This window comes from Myxocyprinus asiaticus, chromosome 6, assembly GCF_019703515.2.
Source record: "Myxocyprinus asiaticus isolate MX2 ecotype Aquarium Trade chromosome 6, UBuf_Myxa_2, whole genome shotgun sequence".
NCBI lineage: Eukaryota > Metazoa > Chordata > Actinopteri > Cypriniformes > Catostomidae > Myxocyprinus > Myxocyprinus asiaticus.
Genome location: NC_059349.1, coordinates 37,140,654 through 37,160,588, shown reverse-complemented (window position 1 = coordinate 37,160,588; position 19,935 = coordinate 37,140,654). Strand labels below are relative to the sequence as shown.

The 19,935-nt window shown below is 39.2% G+C and overlaps 1 protein-coding gene across 10 annotated transcripts in view; it reads right to left on the bottom strand.

Annotated features, from left to right (window-relative positions):
• The window catches only part of LOC127442210 (ras GTPase-activating protein nGAP-like), a 111,813-nt gene that overhangs the window by 29,254 nt on the left and 62,624 nt on the right, over positions 1-19,935 (bottom strand). For 5 of the 10 annotated variants that reach the window (XM_051700065.1, XM_051700060.1, XM_051700062.1 and 2 more), the window contains 2 exons: positions 6,185-6,294; positions 1,112-1,224 (listed from right to left, as the gene is read on the bottom strand). In XM_051700065.1, the coding sequence (XP_051556025.1) occupies positions 1,112-1,224; positions 6,185-6,294 (223 nt within the window). Of the gene's footprint in view, positions 1-1,111; positions 1,225-6,184; positions 6,295-14,518; positions 14,919-19,935 lie in introns of those variants that run through there. The other 5 variants (XM_051700061.1, XM_051700063.1, XM_051700069.1 and 2 more) reach the window with 3 other exon arrangements.

The following is a 19,935-nucleotide window of genomic DNA, read 5'->3' as shown; positions in this document are numbered from 1 at the left end:
AAAATCAAATTTAATAGCAGAATTCCTGGTGAATAACTACATTATCCATACTCCACCAGAGAAGGATCCACCAATCAGATAAATCGCAGCCAACAATGCGTGCCAAACAAGCTCTGAAGCGACCGCCCACTCTCATGATATACTAGGAATGACACGATTGAGTCGGTCTTCTTACACTTTGAAACTACTTGTATATTTTCAAAATCTGAATATTTTGCAATAAAATGTAAATATATTGTTTCTATACTTACAATAAACAACTTTAAATCAATAGTTTTATATATTTTCATTGTGTTTAATTTGATTACGTCATTCGAGGTGCTTCATAAGATTGTAGTTTGAGTCCTCAATAAAAAGACGGTAAGTACACAGTCTTGTACATTTTGTCAGATTTTCAAATACTTAATTGCTTCAACTCAAAGTTTTAATGTTGTGATTCACCTGGTTGGTTTGATTCATGTACTAAAACTCTTTTATGAAGGATTTTATTAAATCTCTATGGAAGAAATGAATGGGAGAAATACTTCTGATCTCAGATGGCTTAAAAGGTGGGCAGGCATTGTTGAGCTCTATTTCTGAATTTAAAATAACACTTATTGTATACTTAATTTACAATATTTACAGACCAAATAAATAAATAACCCCCCAAAAATATTCAGAAACAGAAAAATGAACTATCCATTGACAGTGCAGTTGGCACATTTGTGAATCAACATTAGGTGGAATAAAACTTGTGTTAATTGGCCAAGAGGACTTGTCAATTGAAATGGCCATATATTGACTGATTAATCGCCTGGCTCATATTTCTGTCAATAATTAGTGTTGGTAACTCAATATTGAAGAAAAAATACCTAATCACCAGTAACTATCAACTATAAAAAAGTCAGGGGTCTAATCAATTAAAAAAAAATCTATTTAACCAGTGTAATATCATCACAATGTCAAACAACTTGTTTTAAACTGATTATTAGAAAGGTAAATATTCTTTCACAGTTGAAATCTGGGTGGAGACACAGAGTCACAATGATTGAGGGAAAATGAATGTGGTATTAAGTTCAGTTAAACTTCACTCCGTGTAAACTTATGAGAAACAAACCAGCAAAAGCTGTACCTGTCATTTTCTGTTGGTCGCAGTGATGGTAGTCTAAAGCTTGTGTTGCGGTCAAGCTTTGTCTGACTCTTCGTCCTTTTGATGGATCCTTTCAGTCGTTTACTTAAAAAACCCTGTGAGGTAGAAAAGGAGAGAAAGTCAGGTGTATTGCTTTAAGTAACTCGTGTTCTTAGCGAGTCGGTGAATGACAAACTGAGCATGTTGGTGTGCGACTGTGCACTGCATGACTCAAGCTTACTCAAGATTAAGTGTCTGCATATGACTAAAAAGTGATGATAAATTATGCATGAAGACTCCAAAACCTGAACGTATCACAAAGAAAACACCACCATCACAGTGAAGCAGACTGTAACTTCACAAAGACTTTTCAGACCGTTTTCGACAGACATATCGGTCGATCTTGGACTTGAAAATGCACTTGCACAGAGTAATAAAATGCCATCTAAATAGTTAACCTTCTGCATGTAGCACAGTCAGTGCTTGCTCAATGACTTAAAAGGAAAATAAAATATTAATAAGTAACCAATAAGTCGGCGAGTGCAAAAGGCCACCTGCGTATTTTTATGTGAGTAATATCTGGCTCTAGGTCAGCATGAGTTGTTCTTACAAGGGTGTTATTTTCAAAACAGGAATGAAGGAAAAATTACTCTCAGCCTATTCAGCATTGCCTTATTCATTCAAAACCAATGTTAGAGTGTTATTAGTTCATTCTAGGTTAGTAGGTGGAACAGCTCAATAAATTATTAATAAATATATTTAATAAAGAAAACGGATATGAATCTTAACTATTTGATATATTCTATAGCCACTTTCACGTATGAAACCTGGTAAATTGCAGTAAAATTGTTGGATTGCCTTTACTGGTAAATGTACCACATCTGCTATTCACAAATGCGCTGGCTTTCCATCTCTTTCCATTTTGCCACCATTCACACATCAGCACCAAAATGCCATTAAACTCTTGAGATGTAGTTAGTTATTTTATCAGTAGACAAATTTCTTCATATCGTCCCCATTCTAAGAGACGCATGACAGATGTAAACAAACATGGATGTATGGGAGCGCTCCCGTTGATGTTGCTGCTACTCTGTTCCGAGTCTCAAAACCGTTAGAGGGTGTTATAACAACTATAGGTGGCTTAAAAACTACTTGTAAATGAATGTTACAATGATAACATTGAGTCACACCAGCTGCTGTATGAATAAGCAGAGGTTGTATTAACCATATTCTCCGTCACTTGCCGACAGAAAATTCCAAATGCTGTCCGTCATTTTGGCAGATAAATAAAGATGAAAAACATTTAAACCAAGCTCCTACATTTTTTTTTACGAATCTTTAATCTCATGTCGTGCTATGAGTGTATGTGACGGAGTTTTCTCAGCAATCTGTGTGAGAAGTCAGCACTTGTTAATGCAGAAATAATGTAAGGATAGATCCCTCAAATCTGAAGATTTTTTTAAATGGAACCTATGGTGACCATACAACCTCTTTTCATGGACATGTCTTCTTTTTCGAACCTTAAAAAGCATCTGGTCAGGATTTCCAAATTCCCTACAAGTCAGTGATTTGTCTGTTTTCATATTGAAGTACTCAACAAGAAACCTGATGAAATCTAGCGCATCATATACATGGATTCTCTCTCTATGCGTGCTGTTTGTCTGTGTCTCCACTCTCTCAGACACACACACACACACACACACAGCGTAGGGTTGGGTTGCACCAGTTGTGCGTAAGATCTCACTTAAGTTGGGACGTAAAGTTAACACTAAGGGCTTAGTAACTAGTAGTTAGTTTGCAACTAAGTCAGTGCTTAATTTGGTTGCACCACCTGTTCTTAAGGCAAGACTTTGGCTAAGTTTGGAATGGCATACTACCCATACTACTCTTACTACTTCTGCCATATGTGTCTATGCATACTACCATGCTACTCATTCTATTTCTGCCAATTCCGAACTCAGCCTTGGCTAGTAGGTTGTAAACTCTCCGTAAAGTAATGCATATTCGAGTAATATGATGTTTACCTATATTGATTCAATAAGCAGCCTTTAAATTTGAACACCAAAGTGTTAAAATGCTGTGCATTTCAGTTTTATTTTGTAACAGTTAATGTTCCAACCTTGTTTTCTCTCATAACTGTCAGCTGTAAAAAAAAAGTGATATACCCATTGAAATACGATACGTAATAAAGTAGATTTAATCAATAGTATGTTTAGCCTATATAAATAATATTATTCAGGAACTGTATCTAAAATTAATAAGGGGCAATAAATAAACACTAATACAACAGGCTGGAAGAATTGACATTTATTCATTTTAATATTCAAACTATTTTCTATGGGTTGAAACTTGACACCAGAAGATGCACCCTAAAAGTGCACCGTTAGATCGGTTTCATGCTGAAGAGCAGCTAAGAGGTACGTGTTTTACATAATGTTCTCTCTTATAAATATAAATGTGTAAAAGTCAACATCATCATGTACTGTATGTCTTAAGGATTGAAGTCTGTCATGCAAAACTTGAGCTCATTGATTTAATCAGTCTGCTTTTTTATTCCAACCGTAAATATTTAGTTTATACGTAGTTACGTTCTACCTAAGTTTAATGGTGCAAAGCTCAAACATTTAGTAGTGCGCAAATTGTGACTTAGTGCTCATTTACACCACAACTAGGCTAAGTTGTAACTTACGTTAGCTGGTGCAACTGGTCCCAGGTGAGTCATTTTACTATGTAAATGTGAGTGATTGTGTACTTATCCATTCGAGGATTGCCATCAAACCGTTTGTCGATATGCAGCCTTTAGTGAGAAAGGGATTTAAATTAAGTAATGACAGACTGTTCCGCCATTCTTGACTGTTGTTAGTGATATTTCAGTGCTTGGTAATAAGACTAAGCTGCGAAACAGAAGTCTGTAGCATCCGTATTGGAAGAAGGTGCAAAGCATAATGGGTAATTCCGCTGCCTGTGAAAATCATGGCTAGTCGGCTCTTTATATAAAAACATTTTTATATCCTAAGACTAAATTGAATAATTTCACTATCTGTCCAGTTTGATCATTTTTTTTTTTTTTTTTACTTAAGTGTAACTGAAACATCTAAGTTTTACGTCAGCGCGTCCTGACCTCATACATGCTCAAACAATTAATCTTACGAGTCTGTTCACATAGTGTCAAAACTGAACTTTTCAGGTAATGTTACAACTACTCATCCAGGGAAATAGCCAGTGTGAAATGTACTGGTATTTTCAAACAGGTCGTATTCACACACGACTTCTAAACTGATAATTGCCGTTCATTTTCTGAAAAAGGCTGCACGTGTGAAAGAGACTTTATGTCTAACATGTGTCGGATCTCTGATTCTGAGATTGGATGAGCCACATTCAAAGACGTTGTATCTACTGTATCACCAACAGTACGGCTTATAAACTACATTATATTACTTGGCAGAAGAATGGCTTAATTATCATCAATAATACATGTAATTATTTATAAAGTGTCTTTAACTTTATTACACTTTGCATCGTGCCTCAGAACATCCCGTAACCGTGGTAAAAAGCACTGTAATGTACAGCCTCTTGTGGCTTATTTCTTAATTATAACACGCTTACTGTAAGTTTAACATGTACTGTGGCTTCAAAACTCTAAAGAAAAGAGGAAGGAGGAGGAAACAAGAAAATAACAGAACCTGGAACACTTCCTTATGGCCATGCAGTGTAGTAATCACAGAGGGTTTCCTGAGTGGCTATGCATTAGAATCTAATGCTGCAATGAAATGGGCTGTCTAAAAAAATAGGGAAAGGAAAGTACTTTAAGTGGATTTGCCCCATTCAGATCAGTGATAGCTTATAAGTAGGTGACCATTTGGATACTAAAAGGGCCATTAGCAGAGAAAAAGAGCAAGATAAAGAAAATTCATGTGATAAATTATTCAATTTGGAGCAGATCTTCATCATATTTTTTTACTCTATATTGTTACTGGACAGTAATATGGGGAAAGCTGGATCAAGACAAGGTTTGGCCAAAAAAGAGAGAGGAAAAATACAAAAAAAAAAAAAAGCATGAGACAGGTCAGAGAGGATCTGAGGACAGGAAGTCTGTCCACATTCCATTTGGAAGGCAGTAGAGTGAAACACATCATGTGATGACAATTCATTCCTTACAGGAATTACTGGGTTCAATACAAATTAAGCTCTATTGCATTTGTGGCATAATGTTGAATAAACAGGTCAAGGAAACAAAAAAATAAAAAATAGACAAAAAAAAAAAAAAAAAAAACAACCAAAAGTAGCAGGTTTGTCTTTTATTCAAGTGGTTGGACTGATCAATCAGTTTGCTTGTTCAGTCTTGATATTTTTGGACAGAGTGACAAATATGTAACAATTAATCATGGATAGAACTATGCCCAGAAATGCTTGGGATATAAATATCTGCTTTGGCCTACTTCCTGACTGGTTAAAAATATCATCAAACATTTTCTAATGCATCTCAGAGGTACAGACTGTCTTTTTTTCAATACTTGCGTTGGAAAGAGCGTTGTTCGTTGTTCAAGCAACATTTTTACTGCAGAACTGAAAAGGTTGCTTGGTAAACTTTAAAAGCTTGTTTGCCTTTAGTGCACTACTGTAATATATTAACTGCCGATTTCAGTTTTGAACAAACTCTGATTGATCGACCTCTGTCCCCACACATAGGGATTGGCCTGACATAAGGAAGACCATCAGTGGCTGACGATAAACGGAGGAGGACCGCGCTTCACTAATCAGGGGCTCAGGAGAGTAATTAAAGTGGGGCATTTATCCCAAGCAGGAATTCTAGTCTATTTCTACATCAGAGCAGTTTGACTACTTAACAAGTCTCTTGACAGAGCTTATGATTGATGGGATGAGCAGGCAAACACGCTGAGGGTGCTTTAATGGCACTTGGACAAAAAAGAAGACATTTTTGAGGCCCAAAAATCAACTAATGACTTTCTGAAGGACAAAGAGCACTGGCACTGCTGACTGGGAAAGGTTGGTGGTTGCCTGACAGATGTGATGAGTTGGTGTAATGCTGATATGAGTGCAGGAACTGTTACTCACAGGCACTTTGAAGGGTGAGGAGTTGGGGCCATCCATGGAGATATTCTTCTCCGAGCTGCCCAGCCCCGATATGCTCCTCCGTCTGGGAGAGCGCTCCGCAGACGCTTCTGCTATGAGGGAAGAGAAAAAGGGAGGGATTAGACCAAAGGAAGTCTTTCTACAGACTGGGAGGATGTCTTTAGATGCTGTAAAAGGCACATTAATGATCTGAGAACACCAGATATTTGAAAAATTGTGAAGGAGAGCTGTTACACAAGTTTGTGTCAGAACAAGTTAACGTGCCGCCTTTGGAAAATAACTAAATTTAGCTTCGTTAATCAGCATGTTAGGAGCCTTTCATAATAAACAAACAGATTTTTGTTCTAATTTTGTGAAAATTAATCACAGATGTCATCATGACATGGGTGGTAAGGAAAGCCTATTTATATTTAAATAAACAGTATTTTAATGTTTCACTGTTGTTATGTAAATTGTTTGTTTGTAACTTAGTAGATTCACACTTTAAGGAAAATATAAAAATAGTCCATTCAGACTTTTACATATTTATAAATATTCTCTCAGGGGATCCCACTGAACACCCATATTTGTATCCAGCAAAAGGCCTCCTTTGTCCCATACATATATAATGAATGCAAAATATTTCAACACAAAAACTGGACTGCTGTCATTTAGCTTCAAAACGAACTGTTGATCTTCTATTTTAATATTCATATCTTGGAACTTTAATTGTGTACCCCTGCTCTAGAATTTACTCAGAATGGTGCCAAAAACAAAAGACATCCAGTGAGGGGCAGTTCTGCGGATGGAAACGCCTTGTTGATGAGAGAGGTCAACAGAGAATGGCCAGACTGGTTCGAACTGACAAAGTCTATGGTAACTCAGATAACCACTCTGTACAATTGTGGTGGGAAGAATAGCATCTCAGAAATCTATTCTGAGATGCGGGTTGGCGCTGTTTTGGCGGCATGAGGGGGACCTACACAATATTAGGCAGGTGGTTTTAATGTTGTGGCTGATCGTTATCGATCCAACCCGCATCTCAGAATAGATTTCTGAGATGCTATTCTTCCCACCACAATTGTGTGTGTGTATATATGTATATAGACACACACACACACTTTTTTTTTCTGTTTTGAAATTACCATAAATATCTATGGAAAGCACAGCCATTTCAAAACCTTGGCAAAAGCTGTCCAGACTGTCCAGAGTGACTGTCCCGTTAACACTGTAATTATTTAGTGATGAATGTGACTTTAAGTCAATTATATGGCTAAGAGCTAGGGAATATGTAGGTAATCAATAACACATACACTCTCTTTCACACAAACACACACATACACAGAACTTTTCAAGCTACCATGAATGCATTTTTTCTTCCATAAGGAGTAACAATCTACAATTTTAGATGCTTCAAGTAAAATCAGGCATAAAAATTGATAGTTGTTTAGCACATTTGTAACCAGACATAGAAAAATAGTATACCGTTTGAATTCTAAAAATCCTGATATTCCACATCCAACATCTGAGGCCATTTAAAAAATTTAATATTGGCCAAAACCCATATGGTCATTGATATATCATGATTGCCTAATCAATTATTTTCAAAGATCCATACCTTAATGTGTCCCCAACCAGTGCTGGGTAGATTACTTTTGAATTGTAATCCAGTACTGAATACAAATTACATGACTAAAATAGTAATCATTTTCATAATCTCTTAGATTTCTGTTTTTAGGTAATCTAATTCGATTATTCTTGGATTACCAATGACCTAATTTTTTTTATCTGATGTCACAAGCATTTGAGTAGGATAATCGTGAACCGTTTTGACAAATTTTTTTGTGTGTTTTACTCACTATTTTTTTTTGTTCATGAGTGAAATAACAAAGGCACTTAAAGGGTCATGAAACACAAACACATTTTAATTTAAGAATAATTCACACATCAGGCTTCAAAAGATGACATTCCACCAAGACTGCCCTGCTGGGGGCCTGGGTAGCTCAGTGAGTAAAGACGCTGACTACCACCCCTGGAGTTCGCGAGTTAGAATCCCAGGGCATGCTGAGTGACTCCAGCCAGGTCTCCTAATCAACCAAATTGGCCAGGTTGCTAGGGAGTGTAGAGTCACATGGGGTAACCTCCTCGCGGTCACTATAATGTGGTTCGCTCTCGGTGGGGCGCGTGATGAGTTGTGCATGGATGCCGCGGTGGATGGCGTGAAGCCTCCACGTGCACTACATCTCCGCGGTAACACGCTCAATGGGCCACATGATAAGATGCGCAGGTTGACGGTCTCAGACGCGGAGGCAACTGAAATTCGTCCTCCGCCACCCAGATTGAGGCGAGTCACTACACCACCACGAGGACTTCAGAGTGCATTGAGAATTGGGCATTCCAAAGTGGGGAGAAAAGAAAAAAAAAACTGCCCTGCTGTCTGTCACCGAATCGCTGAGACAGGTGAGAGCTGGCTCCAGATCATCCATCCTTATTCTGCTGGACCTATCTGCTGCCTTTGGCACAGTCAACCATCAGATCCTCCAGTCCACCCTCTCTACTCTCAGGAAATGTGCTTGGCTGGTTAAAGTCCTAATTCTCATGTAGGTCTTTCAAGGTAGCCTGGAGAGATAGGGTGTCCAAGTTACATCAGCTACTTACTGGGGTACCTCAGGGCTCAGTGCTTGGCCCACTTCTCTTCTCCATATATACAACATCACTGGGACCCATTATTCAAGCACATTAATTCTCTTACCACTGCTATACCAATGACACACAGCTCTATGTGTCTTTCCAGCTTGATGACACCATGGTGACTTTTCTTATCTCGGGCTGCTTGGCAGACATCTCAACCTAGTGAAGACCGAGTTCCTGGTCTTTCCAGCCAACCCTACAACTCTACAATAACACCATACAAAACGGTCCGAAATCTAGGGTTAACCATTGACAACCAACTCAATTTACCCAACCACATCTCAAAAACAGCCCGATCATGTAGATTTGCACCCTAAAACACCAGGAAAATAAGACTCTTCCTCTCTGATCATGCCACACAACTTCTTGTTCAGTCTCTTGTCATATCTAGACTGGATTACTGTAATGCTGTGTTAGCTGGCCTTCCTGCATGCACAATTAGACCTCTGCAAATGATCCAGAATGCAACAGCATGGCTGGTCTTGAATGAACCCAAATTAATATTACAAATAATTTGCCTGTAGACACACAGACATGCGCTTGAAGAAACACTTTATTATATTATAAAGAACAGATGACAGAAAAGCTGTCTATGCGAATGTATGATACGGAGGCGTGCAGTGTAGTGGAACACGTGTATCTAAAAGGTTCTCACTCTTTGTTTCTGTCTTCCGATTTAAAAAAAATGTTTTTTTTTTGCAAGAACAGTATCGTCTATGAGTGCTGCAAATGACCTCAGACATCTCAGCTCAGGAGGTGTTTTGAGTTCAGTTCATTTTATTTCCAGCATATACATCTGTGATTAAAACATATAACAACACAAACACATTCACCTCGAACCATGATTTATATTTCAGTGATTATTATCATCATTATTTTTACATTTATAATTGTTTTTATGTCTTCATTTGTGTAAGTAATTTTCCGCCATGATGTTTAGACGGATTCTTGTCTGACGGTAAATGGAAAGGTGTGTGTGTGTGTGTAATATATATATATATAATTCTTTTATCACTTCATTATCTTAATTGCTTTTTCGTTTTGTTTGGAGTACAATTTGAATTTAGAAATGTATTTGATTTAAGTTTTTCATTTTTTAAATAAATAAATAAAATTTTCAATGCAAAATCACTAAAGCAAGAATATTCACCGATCCCTCAGCCCAGGGGTTGCTGATGTAATTGGATATTGCAATATATATATATATATATATATATATATATATATATATATATATATATATATATATATATATTAGTTAAAATAAATAAAAAATAAAGTTCTAAGTTTGAAATCAAGGTGTCTTGCTTTATTGTGTAGGCTTAACCCTAACCCTGCTTAATGAAAATGACCCCATAGTACCACCTAGCGTCCAACCAGCGGTAATACGGCGGTTCGTCGTTTTTATGTGGAGTTTTTTCTGCGACCAACTGACCAATCAAAACTTGGTCGACCAAGACTCTTCTCATCGACTAACCTTTGGTCGACTCTCAGGGGCAGCCCTACAGAACAGTAACTGGGTCTGCTCCAGCTTACCTAAAATCATTCCTGCAGAGCTACGTGCCCACCAGAATGCTGCAGTCTGCAAATGAGCGGCACCTTGTAGTATCAACACAAAAAGGCACCAAATTCCTTTCCTGGACTTTCAGCTTCATTGTACCTTGATGGTGGAATGGCCTTCTTAACTCCAACCGTGAAGCAAAATCCCTCTCTGTCTCTAAAAAATTACTAAAGATAACATTTTCGTGAGCACTTGATCATACACTCAAAATAATAATAATAATAATAATAATAATAATTCTTGTTGCACTCTAATTTCTGTCTTGGCTAGTACTTTTCAACTGAAACTTTGTAATGCAGCACTTTTCGTGTTACTGACTCCTTAAGATGGATCGCTTATGTTGTATCCTTCCTCATTTTGTAAGACGCTTTGGATAAAAGCGTCTGCTATATAAATAAACGGTAATGTATAAACATACCTATTTAGAAGAAGATTAACATGCCTTTCTTGTGGCAGAGTTTCTAGAATTATGGACAGGTTATCCTGGGCTTGTTTAACAAATGTGGTCTTGCTCCAGCAATTTCAGCATTACAAAGGCCATACATCTGAGGTAACAGATCAGACCAGTTATATTTGTGAATCAGTGTCACAAAAGTTAAATCGCAAAAGCACATTCATATACATTTTTTAAGCAGAGTACAAAAGCAATTTGCGAAACTAAAACTAACCATGCTAATGCAATCAGTTCTGCATTTATGTGTGGATTAGTCTAAATTGTGAATCCGAAATGACGTGTATTTACACATTTTGATGCGTTTGATGGACAATACCCTTACAAAGACTGAAGTCTGGGGTCTAATTAAGTCAACTGCCCTCTGTAAGTCAATGTCTCCAATAATGATGCCCAATGCAGGTCACTAACAGTGCATTATTCTTGCAGATTCACAAAGAGCTCGTGTCTGGCTAAAGTGGCAGGCAGGGACTTAAAAGTGATATAACCCACAGCTTTCACCAAGTCCCCTTAATAAACCACTCATCCACCAATAAATGCACACTCTACCTGCTGACACCAGACTCCAGATGGATGCCCTGCGGCTCTTATATAAAACCACTCTTAATAGCTAAGTGGAATATGAGTCATTTTCCTCTCAAGAGTGAATTTTATTTTTTATTTTCTCACACCATTTTATTCTGCATTTGCACAGGGCGCTTGCAACCTATGTGTGTCAAGGATGCAGCAAGATGTTACCTACATCTGCACAGCTGCACTGAGATTCCCCCCTCGGGCTGCAGAAGGGAGCCGTTCTCCTCCTCAATTGAAGTGCAGGTCACCCCATAATGAGTTAATTCACCCTGAGTAATAAAAACCCAGTCCATCACTGAGCAGGAACTGTTGCAAAAGAGGATGTCTCTCTATGTCTGCTCTGAATCAGGGTACACAGTTGAAATTGACCCAGAGGTCTTGGCCAAGATGCTTGTTCTGGTTTTAGCTTGCAGGCCTCAGTAGATCCATATAATAGAGATTGTGCCTGGTCTGTTGGAGAGCTGCCCATTGCTGCTCAAGTTGGGAATGGAACAGTTCTTCCACTCACAATAAAGAGCTTAAAACCTCAAAGAAAAAAACACACAAACTAGGGATGTGCAAAACTACATATTTTCAAAATCAACTAATCTGGTTGTCTGAATGACTAGTCAGTTTTAATGAAGCCAAGAGTAATTAGGCTGGTTAAGGATCAATAATACACCGACCAGACATGTTTCTTAAGGGGTGTTCACACAGGATACATTCTTGGGCGATTTTCATAAAAACCGGTCAAGAAAATATACTGGTCCTATCTGACACCATAATCCAAAGAAACAAATAATTGTACTTTACATATATAAAAAAATGAAGCCTAATTTTTGGGCCATTAAGATTTGTTTTTTTTTTACATAGCAACATTATTTTCATGACAGTTATGCGCATTTTTGGCTGTAACGTACTACGGGTCAATGGGAGGGTCTTTTCATCCCATTAAAGGCCAAAAAAAAAAAAAAAGGGTTAAAGGTGCTGTAAGCGATTTTAGTCATTCTGCTTTCACGAGACTGAGCCGTTGGATTAGCCACGCCCCCTCTTTCCAAAACTTCGCACTCCAAAGATACCAAATGAGCTTTGTTGAGACCGACATTGTGCAGAAACGGTTGTTAAAAACAACAGCAGCAGTACAATGCCCTGAACTGACAACTGTTATAAACATCATGGCTTAAAAATGGCAGTAAATCTCAATAATTAGCTGCAACTACAGCACGATGAGAACGCGCAAAATGATTGACAGTTCGAAAGCGTAATTGTCCACGGACACATTTTTGTTTGCTGTTTACAGAGTCTAGAGCTGTCACAGAGACAGGTGAGATATGTTACAACACTTATTTCAGTGTATCTCTCAGGAAGTAGGACATTTTTATTGCATATCTTTCAATGAAAAAAATGTATTGTATATACTTTAACTAATCTAAATAAACTCACCAGACAACCACGCTTATCAGCTTGTTAGATGTTGGATGACTACTTGACCATACTGACCCATACTGACCCACCCCAAACATGCTCTCTCACAAAGTTTGCTCACCTACAAACCAATCCATCTCTCATCAAATGAACACGAGACACGAAGCAATGTCTCTTAAACTCTATGCATCCGTCACCCTCGCATTTGGCCCATCTTTAGAAAACCATTGATAAACAGCTAAATTTAGCTGTTCGACCTGTTTTTGCAGCAGAGGAGTGGCCCAGTCAAGTTCTGTGGAGTTCGTCTGACAAACCCAATTCTAACCCAGGAATATCACAATGGCTGACAGCTTGTGGTAGCTTTGAGTAATGTCTACATAATCATAGTGACCGATAACGATGGTGTTAAGAATTTGTATTGCATGTTTAAGGATTTTTTTCCCCTGAAGCTCCCACTTATCTTAGATATGCAGCCTAAAACTCTCCGGTTTGTTCCCGATTTTTTCCTCCACCCAAACACAGGCGTTTTGTCTCGCTGTCGCCAACCACAAATTCACACTTTCTCACAGTTTTCATAATTTTACATTGTTATTGATTGTAAAAATAAAAAAAACAAATCGCCCACAAGGCTTCGGAAAAGGTGACTTTAGCTGAAAGGTGAGTAGTTTGCATCCCTGTTGCTTGTCAGTCTCTTTAAAACCTAACAGTGCATGAACATTTCCATTTTTAGCACTCAAAACACAACTACTAACTACCGTTCTGTGAAAGTAGCCTCTGTGGTTTCATGATAGGCTCAGGCACTGAACTAATATTTGAAATACCGCTGGGGACCATAACAATATTTGTACAGAATTGTAACTTGTTAGGGGCCATTCACAAAGGATCTGTTTTTGTATTCAAAATCAGTGAGGCAAAAAACACTTGGACTTTTTTTTTAAATTCTAATTAACACAGCATCTTAAAAATTTACAGTGGTGTGACACGTCAAAAAAGCAGCAAGACGCCTCACAATGGTCAAAGATGTCTGCCAAGCATGTTTACATAGGAAAATAATAAAAAAACATTGCAGACTGACACAAGAACGCATCCTGAGTGAAGAGCCCATTTGGCTGTATCTTTGGTCCCCTTGAGAAATTCCTGTGCTTGCGATTAAACTGAGAATGTTTCTGAGATAGACTAGCACTTCTGAGAAGCTGCTCTGCAAAAACAGCAACATCCATTTCTCTCTTTATCACCTCATCTGCACATGTTCTGCACATATCATCCACTCAAGCTCCTCTGACAAGGGCAAACAAACTCTTACACGAATCACGCACACTCTCCGTTAAGTTGCTGCGGCTTGTGTGATCGCTCTGCAGTGCTGTACTTGACATACAGTCTTGCAGCAATCCCTCTGACTAAGCGTAGCTGTACTTGTTCTGAATTTATGAATGACAAGCAGACACCACGAATGGTAGAACACCACCACTCGTCACCCCTCAACACAAACAGACAAGTTATAAAGCACTAAATGACTTGTAATAAAGTATTCAGTGCCACTTCAATTGATATGGATTTTTTAAAATGTCTCTACATTCTGGGAGTGGGACGATAACTTTTAATCTAATAAACCAATGTAATATAATGCAGCTAAGAGCGAGAGAGAAAGACAGAGTACCTCGATCACAGCTGTTGCCCATCACCTGCTGAATAAATGGACCTGGTCACCATTGGATTGGCTGGAAAGTGACCATCACCCCTCGTCCAATGAGCAGAGGCGCTTTCTCTTTAATTGTCCATCACTCTTAAGTACAGTTCCGCCGCACTGATAAACAGCAGCCTCTTCATTGTCCTTCTCCTGCTGCGGTTCATTGCCACATCTTACTTCTCCCTCTCCTCCTCTCCGTACGAACACTCCAGCTCTCTATCCTTCACTTCTCCCTCTCTATCTCTCTGGGTCTCTCTCAAAACACTGTAACGTTCTCTGCTCAACCTCCCTCCTATTTTCCCTATTTCTATCTCTCGGAAGCAGTCCTAGTCCTCACTTTATCAGCTTCAGCTTCTCTTTTTGGCACGCCAGCGGAAGAGATGTTACCGCATTTACTCAATCAATTGCTGTAACCTTACTCCACTGTTCCTCTCAGCAGAACTGCAAGCACTTCCCATCTCTCTCTCTTGCTCACCCCCAACCAACCCCCTCCTCGACGCATCTGGCTCCGTCTGCCTGCTGCAGCCTTACACACAGGAGTGTGTGCAAGCGCACATTAAGAAAAATTTAGAGGCACTCTACGCCTAAAGACTTTTGTTTTTGTGCTTCATATGGGACACAACTCTGGGGGCTTTGGCTCATATGAATGCAGATCACTCGTATGAGGTATTTTAGAGGTCGGTAAAGAATAGAGGAAACACAAGTGTGTATCAGATTAAACAGCTAGGTCCATGAAGGGACGGTTAGAGCTATTAGCTGGCTGTGACCTACAGAAATAATAGAGGCAGAACTGTGCACAAGAACATACATGGGTATTTTGCTGATTTTGGACAATGCATTAATAATCTTGACTTTACATGATGTTTTCAGTTTGTCCTTAAAAATGCATCAGATATCAGATTACATGAACATTATCCAACGGCATAGACTATTTTACTTGTATTAAAATGAATGGGAGAAATTAAAATGGTCAACGGACGTAGAAAGGAAGTCCCGCCTTACAGGTCAAATAGCCAATCGCCTTTTAGATACAGACATCGCCTGCGCATATCTCGTAACTGATTGGTCCAGTTTAAATTTGCAGAGGTGCAAATGAGATTTGAGTGCTACCGCGGAGGGACAGAGTAGGGGTAAGCGATATAAACAAAAATTTACATTGCAATATTCTAGAAATGTTTGGTCGACAACTATATATTTATAACACCATGGCCAGGTCTAAGCAGGGGTTAGGGGGCATTACCCCCTAAATTTTCCTTATGCCCCACTGGGACCTTCTGACACCTCCCTCCTGGTCTAATGAAGAGACAACCACTTGACCACCCTAAAGATCAAAATGACCCCCTAAAAGACTGCATCTTAGTACTGGCCCTGTATCAAGATATACACATTTTTATGGAAAGTGATTCAAATTCAATTTCTGAAAAACAATGAAAGTTCCTTGTCCAAAGAAATGGTAGATGTGTTGTGTTATGTCTATATTTGCGGCAGAACAGAAAGGTAGGAAAGCTTGAGACCATTAGCAATTGTATTTATTTTTGAGTGAGCTATCCCTTTAATAAACCCAATTTTACAGCACTTTATTTATCCCCTAGTTGTGGTAATGCTAAACTTACCCAAAAGCTAAATGTTTATACACCAGCTAGCCAAAAAAAACACTTGACTTCACTTCACTTGACATCAAAAACTCACTCACTACACCTTCATTTGGTTTCCTTAAATCACAGTTATTGCATCACACCTAGTGTTATTCTTGTCTCTCATCCCTAGCTTTTATCCCATCCATCTCCTCTTAATGTGCAGCCCAGCAAACCAAGGTCAGACTGTCCCTGACTGTCCTCTATCCCCTGGCGTCAGAGTTGACAGGTCCCGACAGGTCCCCCTGTCTGCCCCTCTGTGAGGCCAGTGACGCCAGGAGAGAACCTCTCTTTCTCTCTTCCCCTTCAGGCTGCGACTGCCGCTGAAAATCCACTTACTGCATTGATTCGGCCAAGCCCTTCTTCAGATCAATACAGTGCTGGAGATAACAGAGGGCCCGGGCTGTAATTAGACGTTATGCAAGAGGTCTGGGGTTGGACGGTAGAAGGATGGATGGGTGGAGATGGAGGAGGATGGGTGGTCCCTGGTTAGTGCAAAACCACCATATTGGCTTTTATTGCCTGCTGAAACAGGCAATCAATCTGTGGTGAAATGTCATTTGGAGGGTGTAAATGACTCAAAAACAATTTACCTAAAGATATAAAAGATGAAAGAATGACATTGCCAATGGTGCCTTTTTAAGGTCCACTTTGCCTGCAACATATTTAAGCATAATTGCACTTCTGTTACCCAAAATTCTCTGTGCGGATGAGAAGATCATCAATAAATTAAAAAAGAACTAGTAAGTGTTTCCTTTTGACCAAAAATCAAAGGAAGCTTCTGGGTTCAAAACAAGTTAAGCTTTTGTGCATCTACAGCATTTGCGGCATAATGTTGATTGCCACAAAAATTAATTCTGACTCGTCCGGGTTTTTTTCTTTAAAAAAGCAAAAATTGAGGTTACAGTGAGGCACTTAAAACAATGTAAGTAAATGGGGCCAATTGTTGGAGGGTTTAAAGGCAGAAATGTGAAGCTTATAATTTTATAAAGCACTTACATTAATTCTTCTGTTAAAACTTGTGTATTACTTGAGTTGTAAAGTTGTTTAAATTTCATTTTTACAGTACTTTTAGGGTTTAAGGGTTTGTTGACATTACATCATCATGGCAATGACGTTTTAAAATTGGCTATAACTTTACACAAAAAAGGTTAGTACGCGATTTTATCAAACTAAAATCATGTTAACACATATAGTTCACGACTTGTTGCTATACTTTTGAAACGGAATTTTAACGTTTACGGATTTGCCCCATTCACTTCCATTGTAAGTGCCTCACTGTAACGATTTTTGCCTTTTTTAAAAGACGGGCAAATCAAAAGAATTTATTGTGATAATCAATATTATGCCACAAATGCTGTCGATTGAGCTTAACTTGTATTGAACCCGGAGTATTTCTTCAAGTTATGGACAAACAAGCTCTACTGCCAATAGAAATACTGTTCTAGAAAGTATGTTCACACTTCAGTCCTCTTAAGAAGCTGACTAAATAATGCAAAAATTCAGATTCATCTTCACATTATACACTATATTGCCAAAAGTATTCGCTCACCCATCCAAATAATTGAATTCAGGTGTTCCAATCACTTGCATGGCCACAGGTGTATAAAATGAAGCAAATAGGCATGCAGACTGCTTCTACAAACATTTGTGAAAGAATGGGCCGCTCTCAGGAGCTCAGTGAATTCCAGCGTGGTACTGTGATAGGATGCCACCTGTGCAACAAGTCCAGTCGTGAAATTTCCTCACTACTAAATATTCCACAGTCAACTGTCAGTGGTATTATAACAAAGTGGAAGTGATTGGGAATGACAGCAACTCAGCCACGAAGTGGTATGCCACGTAAAATGACAGAGCGGGGTCAGCGGATGCTGAGGCGCATAGTGCGCAGAGGTCGCCAACTTTCTGCAGAGTCAATCGCTACAGACCTCCAAAGTTCATGTGGCCTTCAGATTAGCTCAAGAACAGTGCGTAGAGAGCTTCATGGAATGGGTTTCCATGGCCGAGCAGCTGCATCCAAGCCATACATCACCAAGTGCAATGCAAAGCGTCGGATGCAGTGGTGTAAAGCACGCCGCCACTGGACTCTAGAACAGTGGAGACACGTTCTCTGGAGTGACGAATCACGCTTCTCCATCTGGCAATCTGATGGACGAGTCTGGGTTTGGCGGTTGCCAGGAGAACGGTACTTGTCTGACTGCATTGTGCCAACTGTGAAATTTGGTGGAGGGGGGATTATGGTGTGGGGTTGTTTTTCAGGAGCTGGGCTTGGCCCCTTAGTTCCAGTGAAAGGAACTCTGAATGCTTCAGCATACCAAGAGATTTTGGACAATTCCATGCTCCCAAATTTGTGGGAACAGTTTGGGGATGGCCCCTTCCTGTTCCAACATGACTGTGCACCAGTGCACAAAGCAAGGTCCATAAAGACATGGATGAGCGAGTTTGGTGTGGAAGAACTTGACTGGCCTGCACAGAGTCCTGACCTCAACCCGATAGAGCACCTTTGGGATGAATTAGAGCGAAGACTGCGAGCCAGGCCTTCTCGTCCAACATCAGTGTCTGACCTCACAAATGCGCTTCTGGAAGAATGGTCAAAAATTCCCATAAACACACTCCTAAACCTTGTGGAAAGCCTTCCCAGATGAGCTGAAGCTGTTATAGCTGCAAAGGGTGGGCCGACGTCATATTAAACCCTATGGATTAAGAATGGGATGTCACTTAAGTTCATATGTGTCTAAAGGCAGATGAGCGAATACTTTTGGCAATATAGTGTATCTGTTCATGGTGTACCTGTTTTTGTTGACTTTGTAACAGGGTCTCAGCCCAATTTTCATCATTATACAATAAGCAGTTATTATTAAGTAATTATTATGGAAGAATATTTTACAACAACAACCATTGCCAATGGCTTGCTCACTTGAAGCCTAAAGAAATAACTTTTAAGGCATGATTTTAAGGCCAGAAATTTCACTTGGGGGGCCGCCAAAAAATGTTAAATGCAGGAAAAACCCTGTTTTGTCATGTTGCACCATTGCTTGTTAATGGAAAACACTATTGTTAAAAATAAGTAAACTACTCTCAAGCTATTGTATAATGCAATTATGTTGTATCATAAACTTTTTCATGTAATCATGAACGCTGAGCCTATGCGACTGTACCGCCTATGATTTTACCTTTAAAACACAATTGTGGCAACAAATATAAGACCAAATCCCATGTATAATACCAATCAGAAGACCAAGTGACAAACAATAACCTTACAGGATGCAATTTTTTTCATCAGCACAGTACGTGTGGACTGTCCGCAACTAAGTGTGTCACCTGCTCATGCACCTGGCATTGACTGTACTAAAGCGTTATCACAAAGAAGCCGTAGTGGGCATGCTGCGAATGCATCCGTAAAGGCTCGTGGTCAAAAGAGAACTCTCTGAAAGGCTAGAGCACTCGACCATGCACGAGATGTTACGGCAAGCGAAAAAACTAAGTATACCCTAGCCTTTAGGGTTAGGGCTTTGTTCAAATCCCTAATTATTCCCCACAGAAATAGTGATGCATGCCTTAGCAAGCACTAATTGACCCAACATGACCACGAGAAGACCTAGAAGAAACCTTCTTCATAGGAGTTTATCAATACTACATGCCTGAACAGCTTGGAATCAATGAAAAGGCTGCATCATTAGGCTTCTTCATGCCATCATAGCACTGATGATGATACCTGATATTCAATGTGCAGGCTGGTCATTAATTATTCAT